The sequence below is a fragment of the Hyaena hyaena genome, unplaced genomic scaffold (genome assembly GCF_003009895.1).
Source record: "Hyaena hyaena isolate Hyena2069 unplaced genomic scaffold, ASM300989v1 scaffold_456, whole genome shotgun sequence".
Lineage (NCBI taxonomy): Eukaryota > Metazoa > Chordata > Mammalia > Carnivora > Hyaenidae > Hyaena > Hyaena hyaena.
Window position 1 is genome coordinate 715,424 of NW_024081087.1, and position 20,342 is coordinate 735,765.

At 57.4% G+C, this 20,342-nt stretch overlaps 1 protein-coding gene across 1 annotated transcript; it reads left to right on the forward strand.

The window, feature by feature from the left end:
- Positions 1-735: 735 nt before the first annotated feature.
- CD5 (CD5 molecule) lies at positions 736-20,202 on the forward strand. The gene is made up of 11 exons (XM_039253486.1): positions 736-857; positions 10,272-10,310; positions 12,497-12,811; positions 13,279-13,341; positions 13,582-13,914; positions 15,907-16,197; positions 16,863-16,988; positions 17,729-17,782; positions 18,682-18,798; positions 19,297-19,388; positions 19,786-20,202. Exons 1-10 carry the CDS (start codon positions 806-808, stop codon positions 19,383-19,385), a joined length of 1,479 nt encoding a protein of 492 aa, XP_039109417.1. The 5' UTR covers positions 736-805; the 3' UTR covers positions 19,386-19,388; positions 19,786-20,202.
- The last annotated feature ends 140 nt before the right edge of the window (positions 20,203-20,342 follow it).

Genomic DNA, 20,342 nt, shown 5'->3' on the forward strand with positions numbered 1-20,342 from the left:
TGGGGGTGGGGTGGCTGCGGCCCTTCCCCTGCGCCCCAGCTCCCCCAGGTCATTTTGCAGAAACCCGGCCACCCTGCCTCTTCCTCAACAGGCCAAAGGTTGATTCCTGCGCTTGCGGGAGCCACAGTCCAACGTGGAAATCATGTGTACTGACCTAGCGATCACACACACGCACACGCACACGCACACCCCCCAGCACAAGCCCAGCTCTCTTCTGTGCTTGTTAGAGATTCACCTCTAATTCCCATCTCATTCCCAGGAAGGGGAGACTGAGGGCCTCGGGCCTGCGGTGAGGACGGGTGTGGTGACCCCCAAGCCCCCCTGCTCACCACCTAGCACAGCTCAATGCCATTTCAGCGCCACCCCTGCCCGGGGGCTGGGGCCCTGCCCCCTCTGTCCCCCTCGCGCCTACCCTCCGTGGGGCCAGGCCTCCTCCCTCTGCGCAGCCCGGGCCCGGGGCTCCCCAATGCCGTGGCGACCCCCAGAGGGGCTGCATGGCTGGCTGCTGGGCCCAGCGTGGTGCCGTGGGGAGCGCCGCCCCAGCCCTGCACATCTCAGGCAGGAAGCTGCCAGGGGCCCGGGCCGCCATTCGAACTGGGGCAGATGGTTTTACCCGGAGGAAGTTGACAGTTCAACTTCAAACACAGATGACGCAGGCCCCACACCGCCTGCCTGCTCCCCTGTCCCACCCCTGCCTGCGCCCGCCCGCCCCACCCCTCCTCCCTGAGAGGGAGACCCAGGACCAGACACCCTTCACCCACGGGTGCCAAGCTTGGCGAGGCTGAGGCAGGAGGAGGCCGCGCCCATGGGGTCTCAGCAACCGCCACTGGCCGCCCTGTCCCTGCTGGGGGTGCTGGGTGAGTACCCCACCTGGGGCATGTAGCGGGGACTGGGGCTCGGGGGTGCAAGGAAGGGGACGCCGGTTCTCGCTCTGGTCTGACTCGGGCCCGCATGCCACCTCTCTGGAGCATCAGGGAGGGCTGAGGCCGCCCTGCTCGTCCCCCCCCCATCCCATCCCTCCACCACTCGTTCCCAATCTGCGTGGCTCTTGCACCGCAGGGGTCTTCCTGCACCCCTCCAGGTGGGACCCGTGCCAAATCAGACTCTCGCCTAGAAATCAAGTCATCCAGTGCCCACCTGGCTCGAGCTTCCTCTGCAGCTGCACCCCCCCAAGCCTTGAGGGTCCCTCCACCTTTTACCAGGACGCACCAGGGACAGGGGACCCATGGCCTCCTGGGTAGTTCTGATGATGCTCTGAGCACCGTGGTCCAGGGCAGGGTGGGGGCCGCCTCTGAGAACACAGCTAAGCATGCGTCAGACATGCACCCTCTGTCCCAGGGGAGCCCCAGCCAGGCCCGCCAGCCAGGGTGCAAGTACACGCTTGGGTCCGCTCTCGGGGTTTCAGAACCTGAGCCCCCAGGGCCACTGTGGAAGCCCCCCGGGGCCTCTGAGGAGCTGGGTAGGGGTGGGTGAGACTGGGGCCTCCTGTTTGCTGGGAGGGAGTTGGTGGAAGCTGGTGGTCTCCTCGTTTCTGAAAAACAGGGGGTAAACTGGCTGAGGTCTGACCCCTGCTCTGGGGCTTGGGGGTTACCGAGGGGCGAGAGAGATGCTTGCCCACAGGACAGGCGGGAAGTGAAGGGTGTTGCGGTCTCCCAGTTGGAGGGAAAGGATGCGGGGACCATTGCCTGCCTGAACAGGGGGCCTCGGCCCCTCCCAGACAGGCTTGGTGCGTGGTGTTTGAGTACATGTGCGTGAGTAGGTATGAACGTGTGTATATGCAGGGAGGTGTGTGTGTAAATTTGCACGTGTGTGTGTATGAGAAGTGTGTGTGTGTCTTCACAGGCCAGACATGGTCTCCAAATGTAGGTTTACCTCCCCCCCATCCCCCATGCACAGACAATGGCGCATGTGTACACATGCTCACATGGCTATTCCTACGTGAAACTGCAAGAGATACAATATCCCCTCTGTCCCCAGGGCTGATGTCCCCATGGGGACCTGAAGCCCCCCAGCTGTCCCTGACCTGTGATCTCTGACCCTACTGGGGCAGGGAGGCTGGCCAGGCTCCCAGCTGAGGACGGGGATGGGACCCTGCTCGATGGGCCTCCCCTCTGAATCCCGTCATGGCGCCAGGCTCCTGGCTGGATGGGGCAGCCCCCCGAGCCCAGCGGGGCCCAGAGTCAGGGAGACTTAGAGGCAGCCCCTTCTCCGGGAGGGAGTACGGAACCATCTGGAACCCCAGGAGCTCATGGTTCCCAGTGTGTGTTTGTGGGAACTGATGCATAATAAACATGCCCATTGTCCGATGGGTCACAGCTTACAAAAGACCTGTAAAGCCATTTTCTTCTGGAAGCTTCACAACAGCCTTGGAGGTAGGCAGGCCCACGGCCCCAATTTTACAGTCAGGAAAACTGAGTTCCGGAAAAGCCGAGAGACGACCTTCGGACACGGCACTAGTGAGAGGCAGAGCCGACCCCCAGCCCAGCACTCCCGGCATCTCGGAGGCTCCCTGGACCCGAAGGGCACAGACACCCCAAAGCCACTCCCACAAGTCAGAAAATGGCTGCAAAACACAACCGCCACTTGCAGATATGAGCACGGAGGGCAGGGGACACCGAAGGCAGGGGACACCGAGGGCCAGCGCTGGGACTGGGGGCAGACAGCATGCAGACCCTCTGAGCTATTCCAGGAAGAGACGCCCGACCACCAGACCCCTGGGGACGCCGCGTCTCTGGCTGGCCTTCAAGGTTGTGCCAGGGATGTGGGGACCTTTGGGGCACAAGATGCCCGCACTACCCCTGGGGCAATAGCAACAGCCGTTCCTTTCCGTCGCTGCCCTTAACCCCAGCCTGGCTGGGGCTCACCTAGCAGGGGGAGGCATGTGGAGGCAGCCCTGAGGGTCCGGCCCAGCCACCAGGACTCCAGAAGCCAGCACGGAGGCATGGCAAAGTCATGGGCTCTGCCACCTGCCAGCTGGGTGACCTTGGACCATTTTGTCAGCTCCAGGTTCCTCCTCTGCAAAATGGGAATAATCACGGCATGTGTTTCGTAGAGATTTATAAGGATTAGATGAATCAATGCACGCAGAGCTTTTACTAGGAAGGTTGGTTAGAGCGTAGTAAGTGCTCAGTGAGCATGGATGACCATAGTACCAATGACCAACGTCATTGTCGGGGCGGGGTCAGCAGGGAACGAGGTGGGGTAGGGCCTGGTGGAGCAGTCTTCCCAGACGCAAGCCTGGCCACCAACCTTTCCCTTCCCCCATCCCCTTACACAGAGTATTCACGCCTTCACTTCTCCATCCACAAATATTTACGGAGGAGCTACTGTGTGTCCAGCTCTGTGGAAGAGCACTGGGGAAAGCCAGTCCCGAGCAAGGGGGCCCCAAATACTCACGCATTTCTCTAAATCTCATGCTAAGTATGAGGAAGGAAACAACAACAGCTGAGACTCGGCAACCACATGGATGCAGGAAAGAGCCAGCCAGGCAGAGAAAAGAGGGAAGCGTGCCCTTGGCATTGGCAAGGGCAAGCGCCATGGTCACGACAGGCCCCAGAGGGGCTGGGCCTCCATGCGAGGGGAGGGGAGAGGGGCCCTAGTGGGCGAGTGGGCTGCCCGGCCTGTGCTGTTCCACGATGCAGAGGCTGAGGGCCTTGCTGGTTCTGGGAACAAAGAAGCCAGCGGCCAGCTTCCTTCCCCAGGGAAGAGAGGGACCCGGGGGCTCAGGGGACTGTCACTAGCCCTTCTAGTCAGTCACTCTGTCCAGTGCCAACACTTCACAGGGTTTTCCCCACAGAGACCAAGGAGGGACTTCAATGCCACCTGATAAAAGCGATTGGTCACCTGTGTGTGCACACACACGTGTGGGTGCATGTGTGAACCCAAGCAAGCATGCGGTGTGTCCTTGTGTGCATATGTATTCTGTGCACACACATGTGGGTGAAGGCCTGTGGGACTTCAGAGTAACTCGGACTGGAGTTTGATTTCTATCAGCCTCTCACAAATGTGGTGAACACCAGAATCTTAGCCTTCTCATCTAAAAAATGGGGATGACCACCATGCCCACCTTAAGGGACAATGCAATTGTTAAAGCTGGTTCATCCATTCAGACAGCAAGCATTTACTGAGCACCTACTATAGGCTGGCCACTCTTCTAAGTGCTGGGGACACAACTGAACAATAGTGATCCGTCCGCCGGTGGGTCCAACCTGGGAGTCGGAGTGTGATGGGGGGACCGATGATGGCACGGGGGCTGGGAGGTCATGTGCAAGGTGGGGCTGGGGTTGGGAGTGGCAGCGGGGTGGGGGGGGCGCTGTGCTTACACAGGGAGGGGGCAGCAGATCTCACAAGGAGATGATATTTGGGCAAATGCTTGTAGGAAGTGAGGGTTCACCCTGGGTGGGACTGGGGAGGATGATCCAGGCAGAAGGGCCTGGGGGACACCCAGGCTGGCAGGGAGGGGCCGTGCAGGCAGAGTAGAAGGGGAAGCGGGATGAGGGCCCTTGGAAGGAATGGTTCCCCTCACCTTCACAGGTCTACACACCCGTATCCCCAGCCTCACCAGATGCGTTTGGGAATTCAGAATTTTCCAGATCGCAGGTCATACCGTGTATGTGCTGGGTGCCCGCCGCACGCCAGCGGGGTCTTGGGCCACTCCCATGTTCCCATCCAGTGAAACATGAATTCACACCCTAAGAGAGGCCCAGAAAGGCTGCAAACTCCCTCCCGCAAAATGCACCAGGGAAGACTTCTGGTTTGGGGTTTTGAGCTGCAGATGAGGGGTGATGGCCCTGAATCACTTCCTCCATAGCTACACCGTCACCATACTGCCATCAACATCATTATGTCTGGTTCCCACCGGGACGCTGGGACTCCCTTGTCCCTTGGGGAACAGCCGTGACAGATGGTGTGGGACAGGGTAGGGAATAAGTGGTGGTTGGCAGGGGCTTAAAGGGCCCTGTACCACCGCAGACTCCCCTGGAGGCATCTAGACTGAGCCCTTCCCTTGCTGGCCTCAGTTTCCCCTATCTGTCCCCCAGGGTAAGCAGGCTCCCAGTTCTCCCAGTGGTAGATTCCCATAGGGCCCTATCAAGCAATGGTGATGGGATTTCTTGTCCTCACTCCACCATCCACAAGCCGTGTGACCTTGGGCAAGTCGCTCTGCCTCTCTGAACCTCGGTTTCCCGATCTGAAAATGAGAATGAGCATGGGCCCATCCTCCCGGGACTGTGGGTAGAAAAAACTCTGGGATATGCGAAGCTCTGAACAAAATGGAGTGCTTCTCACTGTCACCATGGAGACGCCTGTGTGGCATGAAATTCATGCAAATTCAGTCAGACAGAGCAGGGCACCAGCGAGAGGGCCATCACAGTGTAGACTGTGCCGACTGTTCTGCTGGCGACAGGCTGGCATCGGCTGGGTGGGACGGCGCAGGCCCCTTGAGCAGGATGAAAGCCTCGAAGCTGCCGCACCTCTGTGGGAACCATTCCCCCAGGCTTCCTCGGCATCAGCTCAGTGTGACCCTGCGCGCTCTGCACATAAAAAGACTCCCAATCAAAGGCCAACCACTTCGTCTGGGGTTCGATCGAGAAACAGAATTTGGGGCCTTTGTGATCTTTGTTTCCCTGAAGCCTCCATACAGACTCAGGTTAGTCATGACGCTGATTAGTGTCATTTCAGGAAAGGAGGGGTTCTGCCCTTCCGAGTCAGCCTCTCATCAGGGGACGAAAGGAAGATCCAGAATGCCCCCAAAAGGCAGCCCAATGCGTGGTGTTTGCTGTAAATCGGTGAGACGTTTAAGGACTATTCGAGGGAATCATTGTTTACGGAAACTATGGACCATCTGACCTCCAAGCCCCACGAAGTCCATCCGTTTGTTGATCCAGGAAACTGGGTGATGACAGTCCCCTTCGGTGAGGCTGTCGAGAGGAGGTGGAGTCTGCCGTGAAGAAAGCTTGGCCTGGGGTCTGCGCGAGGTCAGAGCTCCATCAGCGTTCACTGTCACTGTGACTCTCAGTGCTGTCCCAGCCACTCCCAGGGACCTGGCCGTCATGCCTCCACTTCCCCGCGTGTGCTGGCTGCAAAGCCGGGGATGCATGGGTCCCCGCAGGGCCTGCGAGTGCGCGGGGGGCCGGCTGGACTGGGCCCAGTCCCAGCACTGCTGAGGACCGCAAAGTGGAGCCCATCACATGGGTCCACGAACATTCGTCTGCAATTCCAACACCCGCCCCCAGAAATGTTTGTAGATTTCTGGAAGACGCCGTTGGTGCAAATCCTGACCTGAACAAATGGAGGGCTATTTATAATCTTGCGCATCCCACCTAGCGTGAAAATTCATGTGTTTCGCTGCAGAACCTATCGTGTGTTTGAGGCTGGGGCTCTCCAGACACGGGGTGACAGTAGGGTGCCTCGGGGGTGCTGGCAAACTGGAGCTCATCTGCCCGGGGCTCGCAGCGATGCGGCCTGATGTGGTCAGAGCATCCTAGCTTTCAAAAACATCTGGATCTTTGGAACTTTTTTTTTAAAGCAAAACAAAACAGAAAGAAATTGTTTTTTTTAACTGGCTGGAAAAAACATTAAGCCCCTTGCAGGGCAGATAAAAGTCACCCACGGCCTGATGCAGCCTATGCTGTTACAGCACCGAAAACCAAAATAAGAATCACCGGGAAAGCTGTGGGTTCAAGAGGATGGGGGAGGGGGGGGAGGGTATGAAGTCTCAGGGCTGCTTTCCAGAACGCGTTTACTCCTCATTGAGCTCCCGCCTGGGCAGGCAGGGTCCAGATGGTTCAATCTCTGTAAATGCGGAGATGAAGGGCGGGCTCGGGGGAGGGAAATGGCCACCTGCCTTTCTTGGGCTTTCTCAGCCCTAAGCTCTGCCTGGGCTCAGCCACTCCAAGCCTGAAACAGTGGGGCCCCGAGGGACGGCTGGCAGGGGAGAGGAGGGGCCTTTGGAGGATTCTCGTTCCTGGCCCCAGCTGGGGAGGGCGGACTAGGAAACAGCACGGTGTGTCCGTGCCTCGTGTCCCTCATGGCTTCCGGGGGCTCCAGGCCTCTGTTTGAAGCCTCTGCAGCTGTCGAGCCTTGGGCCTCAGGATGCAGACGGGGGTTGGCTAAGCCGCAGCCCTAGAGGGTCTCAGAGAAAACAGGAGCCCAATCTGCGGGGGAAAGAGGCTGTGGGTCGGACCCCTGTGAGAAGCAGCTGAGAGAATGAAAACATATCATGGACAATGGAAACTTGAACCTGTCTCTGGACAGCCAGGAAGCCACCAAGTCAGCGACACCTCTCACCGTCAACTTCTGCCTGGCCCCTCCCGGCCACCAAGATACATCGGGAACTAAAGATTATAAATCAGAGGGGTCTGAACCGGGAGGAAGGGGAGGGATCGTGGAGTCTAACGTCCTCATTTTACAGGGAGGGCATCAAGTCCAGAGAGGCCGAGTGACTTGTCAAGGTCACAGAGCAAGTTCGTGGAAAAGCCCCCCCATGGCATGTTTCACTACCTGAATGGAATTCCCAGTTCATTCCCTTTCAGCAGGTTGGCACGCCACGAAGCACGCAGGACGTGGGTGCAATGCGGGGCAGGGAGGGCGGGGAGGCAGCTTGGCCTGGCACGCAAAAGCACAGGGTCAGTGACAGATGGCCGGGCTTGGAGAACCAGCCCCAACCCTCATCAGATGCCTAACAAGTTAATCCTTCTCCATTTCTTCATCCATAAAATGGGGATCAAACTACTAGCACCTGCCTCATAGGCTCTGGTGAAGTTCGAGAGGGTTAATGTATCCCAATGCCTGGATAGAAGTGTGAGCGCTGTAAGTGTTGCTGGTGATGGTGAGCATGATGGTGGTGGTGGCAGTAATGGGTGATGGTGATGATGGCGGTGGTGATGGCGATGGTGGTGAAGGAGGGACAGCCAGGAAACGCTGCTCTGCTGAGAACATCAGGCACCCAGAGGGAGACCAAGCCCTGGGATGCCTAGACCCCCTTCTTCCACAGAGCGTTTAGGGATTTTACTTAGTTCTCATGTTCATTCTTTCCCAAGAATGTTCTCTGAGCGGAGCCATTTTGCATTCTGTGTGAGATCTGCAAGAAGGGTCTGGTCTACCCCCTTCCCCCAGAGGATTTAATGTCTGAGGGTTGGAGCACCTCGGGGTCAGGGTCTCGGTCACGTTCATCTCTGCATCCCCAAACCCGGCACTTCGGAGGCACAACTAGGTGGCGGAGGGCATGGGTTTGGAACAACTCCCATCACAGGGCCGTGAGGGAGATTAACAATGATATATGTGAGGAACCATCCTGAGTGCTGAGTACACAGTAGGTGCACAATAATTGCTAGCTGCTGTTAATAATGAATGTTGACTGTGGCGACCTTGGGAATATGATGGTGTCAAGTGGGAGAGAGAGGTGCTGAGGGCTTTTATCTGGCAAGCCCTTTTACCTATCTACAAGCATCCAGGACAGGGATTCCTCCTGCCGGGAAAGCTCCCTGGCTGGCCCGTGGTCCTCCCCACCCCTGCCCCAGGTCCGGCCAGCTCCACAACCAGTCATGCCAGCCTTGAGCACCACGGTGCCATGACGGCTTTACTACAAGGAGTCTTGGCTGCAGGGAGGAGGCTGGCTGGCCGGGGCATGTCTTCCCTTACAAATCTACCACCAGCTTCAGAACACTCAGGCAGAAACGGGCTTTTTTAAACACACCTATTTAAAAAAAAAATTTTTTTTTTTTTTTTTTTGAGAAAGAAAGAGGAGGAGGGGCAGAGAGAGGAGGACAGAGGATCCCAAGCAGGCTCTGCACTGACAAGCAGTGAGTCCGATGCGGGGTCCAAACTCACGACCGTGAGATCACGACCTGAGCCTAAATCAAGAGTCAGATGGTTAATCGACTGAGCCACCCAGGCGCCCCAAACCATGTTTAACACCTGACAATAATTTCCAAAAGCAACTTAAATGGAACCATTTACTCTGCAAAGTGGTGACCCAGCTGCCTCAGCTCCCAGTTGAGAAGCAAGGCCAGGAGTCAGGAAATCAAAATACCTACTTAATGCCTGACAAAGCTTGAGTGGCGCACATGGTGGGGTGGGCTCTGGGGCCACACGAGCATGCCCTTTGCCCCGTGCCGGCCCAAAGCAAACCTCCGCCACAGCCACAGATGAACTGGCCACAGGCTGCTCTGTGAGTCCGGCCGTGAGCCAGTTTGTCTCCCCTATGCAGTCAGATGGGGCTGGGGGAAGGCCAGACTTCCCCAATGGCCCATGTTACCATTGAACGGCAGAGGGGAGGCCAGATGCCTTGGGCCCATGATCACTGGGACAGTGGCCCTGACCCCTTTGTGCGTTACCTTGAGCCAGCCCCTCCCTCTCTGAGCTTCGACTTCATCCGCTAGAAGCTGGGAGCTGTTAAAAATAAATTGCTGTCATTCCTATCCCACCCTAGGATACTAGAAAGTAGTACATGTGATCTGGGTTTCCCATTCTGGTCAGTTCTCTGGTTCTCTACAACTATGAAGTTCAAACATTTTTAAAATTTTTTTAAATGTTTTCCTTTACTTTTGAGAGAGAGAAAGAGCTAACAGGGGAGGGGCAGAGAGAGAGGGAGAGAATCCCAAGCAGGCTCCATGCCATCAGCATAGACCCCATGCGGGGACTGAAGCCAGAAACTGTGAGACCATGACCTGCACTGAAATTGAGTAGGAAACTTAACTGACTGGGCCACCCAGGTGCCCCTGAAGTTCAAACATTTTTAGATTGAAAGCAACACCCATAACAGTTTCAGGTAGCAGCCGACTGCACAAGAAGTGATCCTTACCTTCTCGGCCATTCTCTGTTCTAGTCCATTTCAGTTTTTAAAGATTTGATGGTTGCATTACTACAGAATTTTTTAAAAAATAAATGGCTGCACACCTACACAGCACCACAAAGGGACAACCTGAGGAAATGCTGGGGGTGATGGCAATGTTGTCACCTTGACCAGGAGGGCAATCAGACAGATCTGCGCATGTGTTAACTTTTATAGATCTGTGCGCTAAAGGAAAATCAATGTTACTGATGCTCGTCCTTAAAGGAAAGTTTGAAAACAGGAAAAAAAAATGATAGTGGCAACTCACTAAATGGGTTTCATGACCCAGGGGTTCTGACGTGTCGTATGAAACTCCCTGCCTCTGAGCCCCACATTGGAGGGTGCAGAAGGGGCCAGTGCTCCGGCCGTGGACTCAGGGTGGAAGGTGGGGGGCAGGAAGGAGGCTCCGTTCCCTGACCTTCGTCTTTCTTTTCTGCAGTCGCTTCCTGCCTGGGAGGGCGCAGCTGGGAGAGCTCAGGTAAGGAAGAGGCATATGGGGGCCTGGACCATAGGGTTACGGGGGCTGCCCTTCCATCAGGCTATAGGGGGACCTGCCAGGGTGAACCCCATCCCACAGAGGGCGCGAGTCCCAGTGCGCATGCGCACACACACACACACACACACACACACACGCACACGCACGCGCACACACACACACTTAGACGCCCATGTGCAGGTGGATGCCCTCCACAGCCATAAGGCCCCTTTCAAATGCCAGTCCTCGTGATAATCACCATTATAACCCAGTCACCAGGCACAGAAGGCATCCTGGCCCATAAACACACCCTGTAAAGTCTTGTTCCCTTCTCAGCCCTGCCAGATCTCCCTGGCCAAATAGATCTGCAGCCTCGGCTGCAGAGAAAGGCTGCACCAGACTCCCAAGTATTTCGAATGTCCTGCCTTCGAGGTTGGACTTTAATAAGAGGCTAGCGTTTCCCAAACAGGGTTCCGTGGAACACGCTGGACCAAAAGCCGGCAACATCGTGTCACTCACCAGAGACTGACTGAGTGTACCGGCCCAGGAAAGCCCCTGAGAAGTCCTGCAGAGACTGTTAAATGGTTTTCAACTCAGCAGTTCTCAGATTCATTTCACCCCAGACCTCGAGCTTTCACATTTCCTGAGATAACATCACGTGCTGAATGTATTTCGGGAGAAACGTGGCAGGAGACTCTTGTGAAGTCATGTGCAGCCAGAAGGGGCCGCAGGGGCCTTGGCGGGCCCTGCCGGGGACCTGGGACCCCACCGCGGCATCCTAGCTCTGGGCTCTAGCAAGCGGCGTGTCCTCTATAAGCCCTGATTTCTCCGCCTGTAAAATGGGGAGGATACCTGTTCCCTGGTGGGGATTCGGTTAGTCTGCTCGCCGGAGGGAAAGCTTCAGAACATCTTGCCGATGTCAGGTGTTGGAAACAAGCCCCCTTCGTCTCTAACTTGTGACCTTGGCAAGCCCGGGCTAGCCCTGTGCTTCTGCTCCCCAAGCCCAGAAGCAAAAGGCAGCCTGACCAGAAGTTTCCAACCAGGGAACAATCTCCACTTCCCAATCACCCGGAAAAGATTTTTTACATTAAAAGGAAAAAAAAAAATCTTGCTAGGTAATATAGTTTCCTGGCTTAAAACTTTAAAAATATAAAAAGACCTAGGGTGAAGAATCTCATTTCCAGTTCTGGTTCCCAGCGGCCCAGTCCTCCCCCACCCTAACACCCCAGGTGACGGCCATGCGGATTCCTTTCTCCTCTCTCCTTTCAGAACCTACACAGAAGCAAATATACACCCTTAGGCCCCCTCTCACGGAGCTTTATAAAATCACACCAGCCATGTTCCTACCTGTCATCCAATGACTCCACTCCTAGGTAGTCACCCGAGAGAAACAGAACACGGGCCCATACAGACAGACAGCAGTTCTGGAAGGTTCCGAGCAACTTTGGGTTCACAGCCACCAAATGGCAGCTGGGGGCACGGACAGCGGCCTGGCCACACAGGGAGACATCATTCCACAACACAAAACGAACATGGGGCATGTAAGGACACAGAGAGACCCCAAACACTGAGAGAAAAGAAGCCAGACATAAAACACAGAACAGCAGAACCAAAAATGCGCTCTTACGAGTCCACTCCCATCTGAGAAGAGGCGAAACTCCTCTTTCACGACAGAAAGCAGATCGGTGGTCGCCCGAGGTGGGATTCAGGGACGCGGACTGCCCTAGGGGCCCCAGGGAACTTTCCGGGTGACGGGAATGATCTTCATCTCAAGCACAGGGGTGGTTTCATGTGTGCATACATCTGTCAAATTCCGTGGAGCAAGGGCCCTTAAAATGAGTGCATTTCGCTGTGTGTAAATTGTGTTAATGAAATTGATTTAAGAGTTAGAAAAATCAAAACGGGCGCCAGGCCCTATTTCTGTTGAAACAGAATTTGCAGGAGTGGGGCCATCCTGCTGGGGCATGGCTGCTGAGACCCTCCCAGCGCCTGCGGCTCTGAGGTCTTGAGCCCCGTCCTCAGGGGTCCGGCTTCGGGAGACCGCCCCGGTGCCTGGGAAGTCCCTCCAGCGCCCCCGGGGATCCAGGCAGGCAGCCCGGCTGGGCGTGGGAACCCAGTGGAGCGAAGGCCGGGAGGGGTCCCCCACGGAGGGCCCTTCGCATCCTGACCCACACCTCTTTGACCCCCAGGGCTCCAGGTCACCCTGAGACTGACAGGCTCCAACTCGCACTGCCAGGGCCAGCTGGAGGCCTCCAGGAACAGCAAAGTGTGGCACTCGGTGTCCAGCCGCAGCTGGGGTCAGAGCCCCAACCGCCGGGAGGACCCCAAGAAGGCTTCACATCTCTGCCGGCAGCTGTCCTGCGGGGAGGCCTTGGCCTTTGCCCACTTCCCTGACTTCAACAGTCCCAGGAGTCAGATCACCTGCCACGGAGAAGTGGGGTCCTTCCGTAACTGCAGCTTCGCCGAGACAAACCAGAGAGACCCTCTGGGCCTCATCTGCCTGGGTGGGTAACTCGCCGGCCACACGGGTAGGCTTGGCCCGCGCACCAGCCCCGAGGAGGCTGCCCAGGGCCTGGGATCTGGGGCCCGAGCAGGCAGGTGGAAGGGGGGTCCTGACTGACAATAACCCCCCCCCCAAGAAACATGCACCAGTGGGGACCTGGAGGAGGAGGGGGAGGGGGAGGGAGAGGCCAAAAACTGGATTCTGCCCATTGCCAACATGACTGTCTCCTCTTGACCTTCATTGTACCCACTGTGAAATGGGCTGGTGCTCCTCGCCCCACAGGAGGCATAGAGACCAGGCGGCGAGCGGGCTAAATGGGGCAAGTGGCACTTACATCCTGAGTTCCAGGTCTTTCTCAAAACCGCCAGGGGCTCCCAGCATTCCCCCGACCCCACGGGCTCTCTGGGAACCCTCCAGCCCTCCCCCCCAGGGCTCTCGCCTCTCCTTCACTGGGGTGTCTCATTGCAGAGCCGCCCAGGACGTCACCTCCTCCCACGACCCCGCCCCCCACAACCACTCCGGAGCCCACAGGTAAGAGGATTCTGAGGTTCCCGGGGGTGGGGGAAAGGGGGCAGGGGTTGCGTTTAGCCAATAAAAACACAGGACGGCCAGTTGCATTTAAGTTTCGGACAAACATGGAAAGGCTTTGCATGTGTCCTGTGCGGTATCTGGGGCCTCACCACCTCCCACGGCTGTCGGCCAGTCTCTCATTGGTCCACGTGTTGGAGGCAAAGAGCTCAGGCCCGCTGCCCTCTCTCTCTCCCCCTGCAGCCCCTCCCAGGCTGCGGCTGGTGGCAGGGCCCAGGGGCCTGCGGTGTGCCGGCGTCGTGGAGCTCTACCGGGGCAGCCAGGGCGGAGCCATCAGCTACGAGGCGCAGGACTGGCCCCAGGGCCTGGAGGACCGTATCTGTGACGCCCTCCAGTGTGGCTCCTTCCTGAGGCGTCTGCCAGAAGACGACACCCCCAGGGCCCAAGACCCGGGGCAGAGCAGGCCCTTGCCCGTTCGATGGGAGATCCACAACGCCAGCTGCGCCTCGCTGGAGCAGTGCTTCAGAAAAGTCCCGCCCCGCGAGGGAGGCCAAACTCTGGCCATCGTCTGTTCTGGTGAGTGAGACCCGGTGAGGCCCCGACGGGGCGCCCCCAGGTGGTCGGTCAACGCCTGTGTCCGGAAACCCCTGCATGTAGCACAGGGCGCTGGGCACTATGAACAGGAGGGAAACAGGGCTGGGTGGGGAGGCTCCACTCATCACCCAGCGCCCAGGGACTCTCTGCAAAGTAACACGGAACAAGCCCAATGCACTGCTGGCTTGGCAGCGGCCCGGGAAGGTGATGGGTCCGCAGGACGTCCAGGACGAAGCAAGGTCCCCTTGTAGGTTTGGACGGAGGAGAGGGGCACGGGTTGGTGGAGCAGAGCACGGAAGCTGTGACTTGTGCCAAGGACCAGAGCAGACGGAGCACTTGGACGGGACCAGCCTTGCGGGAGGGGATTTGGAAATCCCAGACAGAAGAGGGTGGAGCGGTGGGGACAAGCGGGAGGTCCCCGCGGCACAGCAGGCAGAGAGATTCCAGAGCAGGTCCCCAGAGAGCTTCCTGGGAGATGCCTGCAAGGAGGACACCAGAAGGCTGGGTAATCTGGTGTGGCTGAGGGGAGGAGGCCAAAGAGAAAGGCCCAGGGGACTCCAAAACCAGGGCCACAGGTCAGATGAGGAATAATCCTAGGATGTCTTGGGAGGCAGTGGGTTCCCATTATTGGAAGGTTCCAGAGGAGTCCAGACTATAAGAGTCATACTTCCCAAGCACTCACTTGGTGCCAGGACGTTCCCAGGACATTCGTTCACTTTCATGACACCCTGAGGAGGTGGCTGCTATTATTATCCCCACTTTACAGATGAGGAAACTGAGGCTCAGAGAAGTTAAACGTCCTGCCCAAGATCACAGAGCACCAGCTGGGATTTCCACGCCAGTGGTGTCACAGAGCCCATTATCTAAGGCTTGGCCACCTAAAGTGCCATCCTGGACCAGCAGCACTGGCTTCATGGGGCTGCTTAGAAATGCAGACGCACAGGCCCCACCCCAGATCTACTACCCGATCTGCATTTCAGCAAGGTCCTAGGGGTGTGCGTGCAGGAACCCAGGAAGCTTTGCTCTGGACCACGGGCCTATCCCACCAGCAGACCTGTCCCCACCCCCAGCCCAGGAGGATACCTATTGGGAATGAGTGAAACACTGCCCCTCCAGGTAGAAGCAGTGGTCCCCCCGCCAGGGGTTCTTGGCCCGATGAGGGAAAACCGTGTGGCTCTCAGCGCCCCCCACCCCTGCCCTCCAGAGGGCTATAGCCTGCAAAACAGACCCAGACGTCTTGCCTTTGAATTGCTTTTCTAAATAGAAAACTTACTAGGGCCTCGAAGATAAATGTTGCTATGGAAACCAGCCAAGCTGGTGAGATCACAAGTCACTTGACCCTGAGCACAGGTGGGCCTCGGCTATGGACCCTGGCAATGGACCCCGGGCCCCACCCTGACAAGCAGAAATGGATTTGGTCTCTCTCTGAAAGGACGAGGCCCTTTCATGAAAGCCACACCTCGAGGCTGGGCAGCAGGATTCCTGGGTTCTGTCCCATGCTGGGCCTCAGTTTCTCCTTTCTGAAAAATGCTCCTACCTGTCCCCCTCCCCCAAGGAGCCGAAGGGAAATGAGAGTGATTTCCAGAGGGAAGTGGACCCAGGGGGAGGCGTCTCTCTCGCTGCTCGGCTCTTACCTCCACCTGCATGGACACCGACTCCCTCCCGTGGCTGCCGTGGGCATCGCCACTCCTCCAGCTTCTCCCCTGAAAGAGCTGGTCCCCGCACACCTCAGGATAGCTACTGGCCACTGCCCCGGGTGCCAGGGAAAGAGCTTGATGGGGGAAATGCCAGAAGATGCCAGAAGGAGGGAGGGACACACAAAAAAAGGTGGTTCCAGCCACCCACGAGCTGGGCTCTGCCAGGGACCACCTCTTGGCCAGCAACCTGGGGGCCCCGTGGCCGGGCGTGTAGCCCAGGGGCCCAGGGAGTTCCCTGCGAACCTCCCACCTGACCTCCATTGCTTCCCATCTCCAGATTTCCAGCCCAAGGTGCAGAGCCGCCTGGTGGGACGCAGCGGCCTGTGTGAGGGGTCCGTGGAGGTGCGCCAGGGCAAGCAGTGGGGAGTCCTGTGCGACAGCCTCCGGCCCAAGGGCACGGCGCGGTGGGACGAGGTGTGCCGGGAGCAACAGTGTGGCGGCGTCCGCTACCACCAGGTGCTGGATGCCGACGAGGCCTCCAGCGGGCTCTTCTGTCCCCAGGAGAAGCTGTCCCAATGCCATCAGCTTCAGGAGAAAAAAGCCTACTGCAGGAAGGTGTTTGTCACATGTGAGTTGGCCACGGCCCACGGTGGGGTTTCTCTCTAGAACCTAGTCAGTGAGCACATTTCTGAAGGACAGGATCCAGGCGCTAGACAGAGGGCCCCGGCGCCCTAGGAAAGGATGGACAGGTGGCAAATGGGGAAGAAGGGGCGATGGTGCTCAGACAGCAGTGAACGTGAACGGCACATTGGAGACTGGCCACAAGGAACCAGAGAATTTTCATTCTATCTTCTACTCTTCCGGGATGGAACATAGAAAAACCAGGGAGAAATGGTGATAGAATAACACGTGAAAGAGAGGGAGGGAGGGAGGGATGGATGGATGGATGGATGGATGGATGGATGGATGGATGGCTATTAGCATATGATGCCAAGGTGATCACTTATAAGCAACAGGCAAAGGATAGAAAGTTAAATAGTTGATTCCAAGCGTAGCAAATGATAGCTGGATGATGAATTGCTGGATGATAAGATGGGGGACAGATGAAGGTAACAGAATTCGAGGGGAGGGGGGAGGAGATAACTGCCTTCTGCACAAGCTGGTGAATTACCAAGGAACTAGGGCGGAGGGGGTACAGATGGTGGGGGGTCGCCAATCGGCTGGCAGCTTCTCTCTGAGCCTACAGTCCCGATGCCCCCAGCAGGACCGCCCTGACATCTCTGCTTCCCCCAGGCCATGACCCAAACCCCGCAGGCCCGGGCGCGGGCACCGTGATGAGCATCATCCTGGCCCTTGTGCTCCTGGCCGTGCTGCTGGTCGTGTGCGGCCCTCATGCCTACCGAAAACTGGTGAAGAAATGTAGGTGCGGGCGCCCCAAACCCGCTCCCTTTCAAACCCCTTTAAGAAGAGCCGGGATGGGCGGGAGGGCCCCTCAGCTTCGCCACCCAGCCCCGCCCCTCTCCTGCCCAGACGTGGTAAAGAATGCTGATTGGCGCACACGGGGGGGAGGCGGGGCGGAGGCTGGGAGGGCGTGGCCATTCTTCATACTGGGGCACGCCCCCAGCCTCTGGTTCTCCAGGCCTGGCTCCACCCCCTAGCCACCCGCGCGCTGGATGCTGATAAGCCACTTCCTCTCTGAGCCTCAGTTTGTTCATCTACCTAATGGGCGATTGTTGTGAATATAGGGGGCTATTGTCCTTGCCTTGCAGAACTCTGGAGAAAATTATTCAGAGGCAGGAAGGGAGATCAGAGAGGCTGAAAAGAGACGGCCTGGAGGGGAACAGCGTTGGCCAGGTCGCCAGCACCCTCTTAGGCTTAATTCTGGTTCTAAAGCCCTGTGATTGTTTCTCCTGGAGAACCAGGCCCCTCTGGACAAGGTCCTTCAGCATGAGATTGGTCTGGGTACCCTCCCGAGCAAGTCAGAAAACTGAGACCCTGAAAGACTTCGGGGGGCAAAGTTCAGCAGTCCTGCCTTCAGTGGGACCTGCGGCCTCCCTCCTCCCTTCTCCACCCCCCTCATCCCCCAACCCCCACATCCTTCTCTCCCACGACCTCCACGCAGCCCCTGTTCTCATGTGCCTTTCCTGTCTGTTGCCCAGTCCGCCAGAAGAAGCAGCGCCAGTGGATTGGCCCGACAGGAATGAACCAGAACAGTAAGTGTCCCCGGAGGCACGGTCCTCCCTCAGCCCCCGGCCAGTGTCCACAGGGGCTCACGGTTCACTGCTGACCACAGATGGAGGAGCCGCCAGCCACTTGAGGCCCCTGATCTCCACCAAGCTCACCTAAGGTGGGGCTGTGGTCAACAGGCGTTAACACGTGGTGGTTCGAAAAGAGGACTCTGTGATCACATAGGTTTAGAACTGGGGAAGTTAAGCAAAATTAGACTTGGTTCTTTATTTCAGGACTTATCAGAACCTTAATGGGCATTTTTCACAAGAAATGTTGTCCAAGCTAGTTTTATCATGGAATGTCTTTATCACGGAACAACTTTAAAAGGCCAGTTTTAACCCATTTGGAGGCAGCTAGCCCATCCCCTACCTTCGTTCTTCATCCTCTCTCCCAGCCACAGCCAGACCACCGAACGGATGGAATTATGGCCCTCCTCCCACTGTCCACTCCACATTCTTCCTTCCCTTTTGCAAGTCAAGGGCCAAATCCTTCAAGAAGGCTCTGTGTTGTGAAGGGTTTTTGTTTTGTTTTGAACAATACAAAGCTCCTCAGCTCCAAGAGAGGAGGGTCTATAATCTGCCCCAATCATTTGTGTTCCAATTCCCTGCTTAGTGAATGTTTGATGAATGACTAACTGACTGGCCGAAGGCCCACCCTGCCAATCAGATTGTTGGCCAACCCCCAGCTGCTCTAAAAGTCTGACCCCTGCCAGCAAGAGCCTGCCCAGGAAGAAAGCAAGTAGAGGGAGGCACCACAGAAGCTGTGGGTGCCTACCCCCTCCTTACACAAAGGGAACAAGAAATGTAAATTCCAGGCCCCTGTGGGGAGGGAGGAGGAGGAGAGAGCAGCCAGGCTAATGACACCGTCTCCTGCATCTGCTCAGTGTCTTTCCATCGCAACCACACGGCCACGGTCCGGTCCCAGGTTGAAAACCCCACAGTCTCGCACGTGGAGAATGAATACAGTCAGCCGCCTAGGAACTCCCACGTCTCGTGTGCAGGTAAGCAGAGGCTTCCGGGGATGAATGCCCTTTGACAGCCGTCACAGCAGGGTATGGAAGGGAGCCAGCCATAACGGGCCTGAACTGTCCCCCCTCCCCCAAGACCATGAGCCACTCAACTAGAGAGAAGAATAAGCTGAGACGCCATTAACCACAGCACTGCTGCGACCTAACTGGCCTGTTTCTCTGGGGGGCCTTGAGGGCCGGTGGTAAATGAGGCCCCTCGGATCCCTTGGGGGCAGAACAGAGCTATCTGCAGACCCGCAGGAGCCCTGCATCGGATGCTCCCTGACTGGCACTAACAATTAGGCCCCAGGGAGCCTGGAGTTCAGTATCATTAGTGAACACCGGCTGATTTGATCAAAACAGATACGGGACTGTCAAGCCACAAGCTCATAAAGCCCCTGTGATCCTCAACCCCCCGCGGACTTCTGGGCTCTCTCTCTCTGTGGCCTGGGGGATAAAGCCTGCTGCAAATGGCTTCTCTTCTTCCTGCAGCTCTGGAAGGGGCCTTGCGTCGCGTTTCCACCCAGCCTGATAATTCCTCCGATAGTGACTACGATTTGCACGGGGCTCAGAGGCTGTGAAAGGTGAGGCCGGCTCCCTGGCCCGCTGGGCGCCCCGAGAAGCCCCCGGGATAAGCACCAGCCCTCCGTTCCTCCCCTCCTGCCCGCGCAGCCCATCCAGGATGGGGGGTCTCTGCACATCTGGACTCCCGTAGAGAGAGAATAAACATCTGCAATTTAGGGGATGGGCGCAGATTTGGCAATTACAGCAGAATGATGGCCGACCTTAACCCCTCCTCCTAAAGCCCACCATAGAAGGCCATGCAAGGGAGCCCCTGTGAATTACACCCCTCTAGGGCTGCCAGCAGGAAGCCTCTGTCCCTGCCTTCAGATGGAGGCTTGGGGCTTGTCCCCCACCTCCCCGAACTACCTCCAGGGCGTGAGGGTTCCTCCTCTGACGAGTTCCCTGCTCACCCCACAGAACCAGGCACCGGGCAGAGAACAGCAAGAGCCAGACCTGTTTCCTGGGGACACTCTGCATTCGCCGCTTGGAAATAATTGCCCCACCCAGAAAAGGGACCGAGGCAACGGTGCCTTCAGACGTGTCCTACGTCCCTGCCGCTGAATGCCGCGGGAGCCTGGCCCAGCGAGGACCCCCAAAACAGCTCGGCTGCCCCTCCGAGTGTGGGGGCCCTAAAAGGCAGAGCCCAGAAAGAAGGAGCCCTCCCAGCAGACACGTGGGGAGCAGCGTCGAAGGGGAATCGGCTCTCTCCTCAGATTCTGACTCCAGTGAGGACAAATGAGGAAGCTTCTGTCTGGGGTGGGGGTGGGGGGCTCGGGTCTCTAGCGGATTTTTAATATGTTCTTTGTAAATAACAGCTTTTCTACTTCCTGAGAACTAGAGGGCCTCGCCTCCTCTGTCCAGGGTCCGGCCACTGGACCCCTCTGGGGACATCAGTGCAGCTGTTGTGGTCAGAGGGTTTCACACCTGAAACGAAGCTGCTTTGTGTGATGGGCCACTGCCACCTGCTGCGGGAG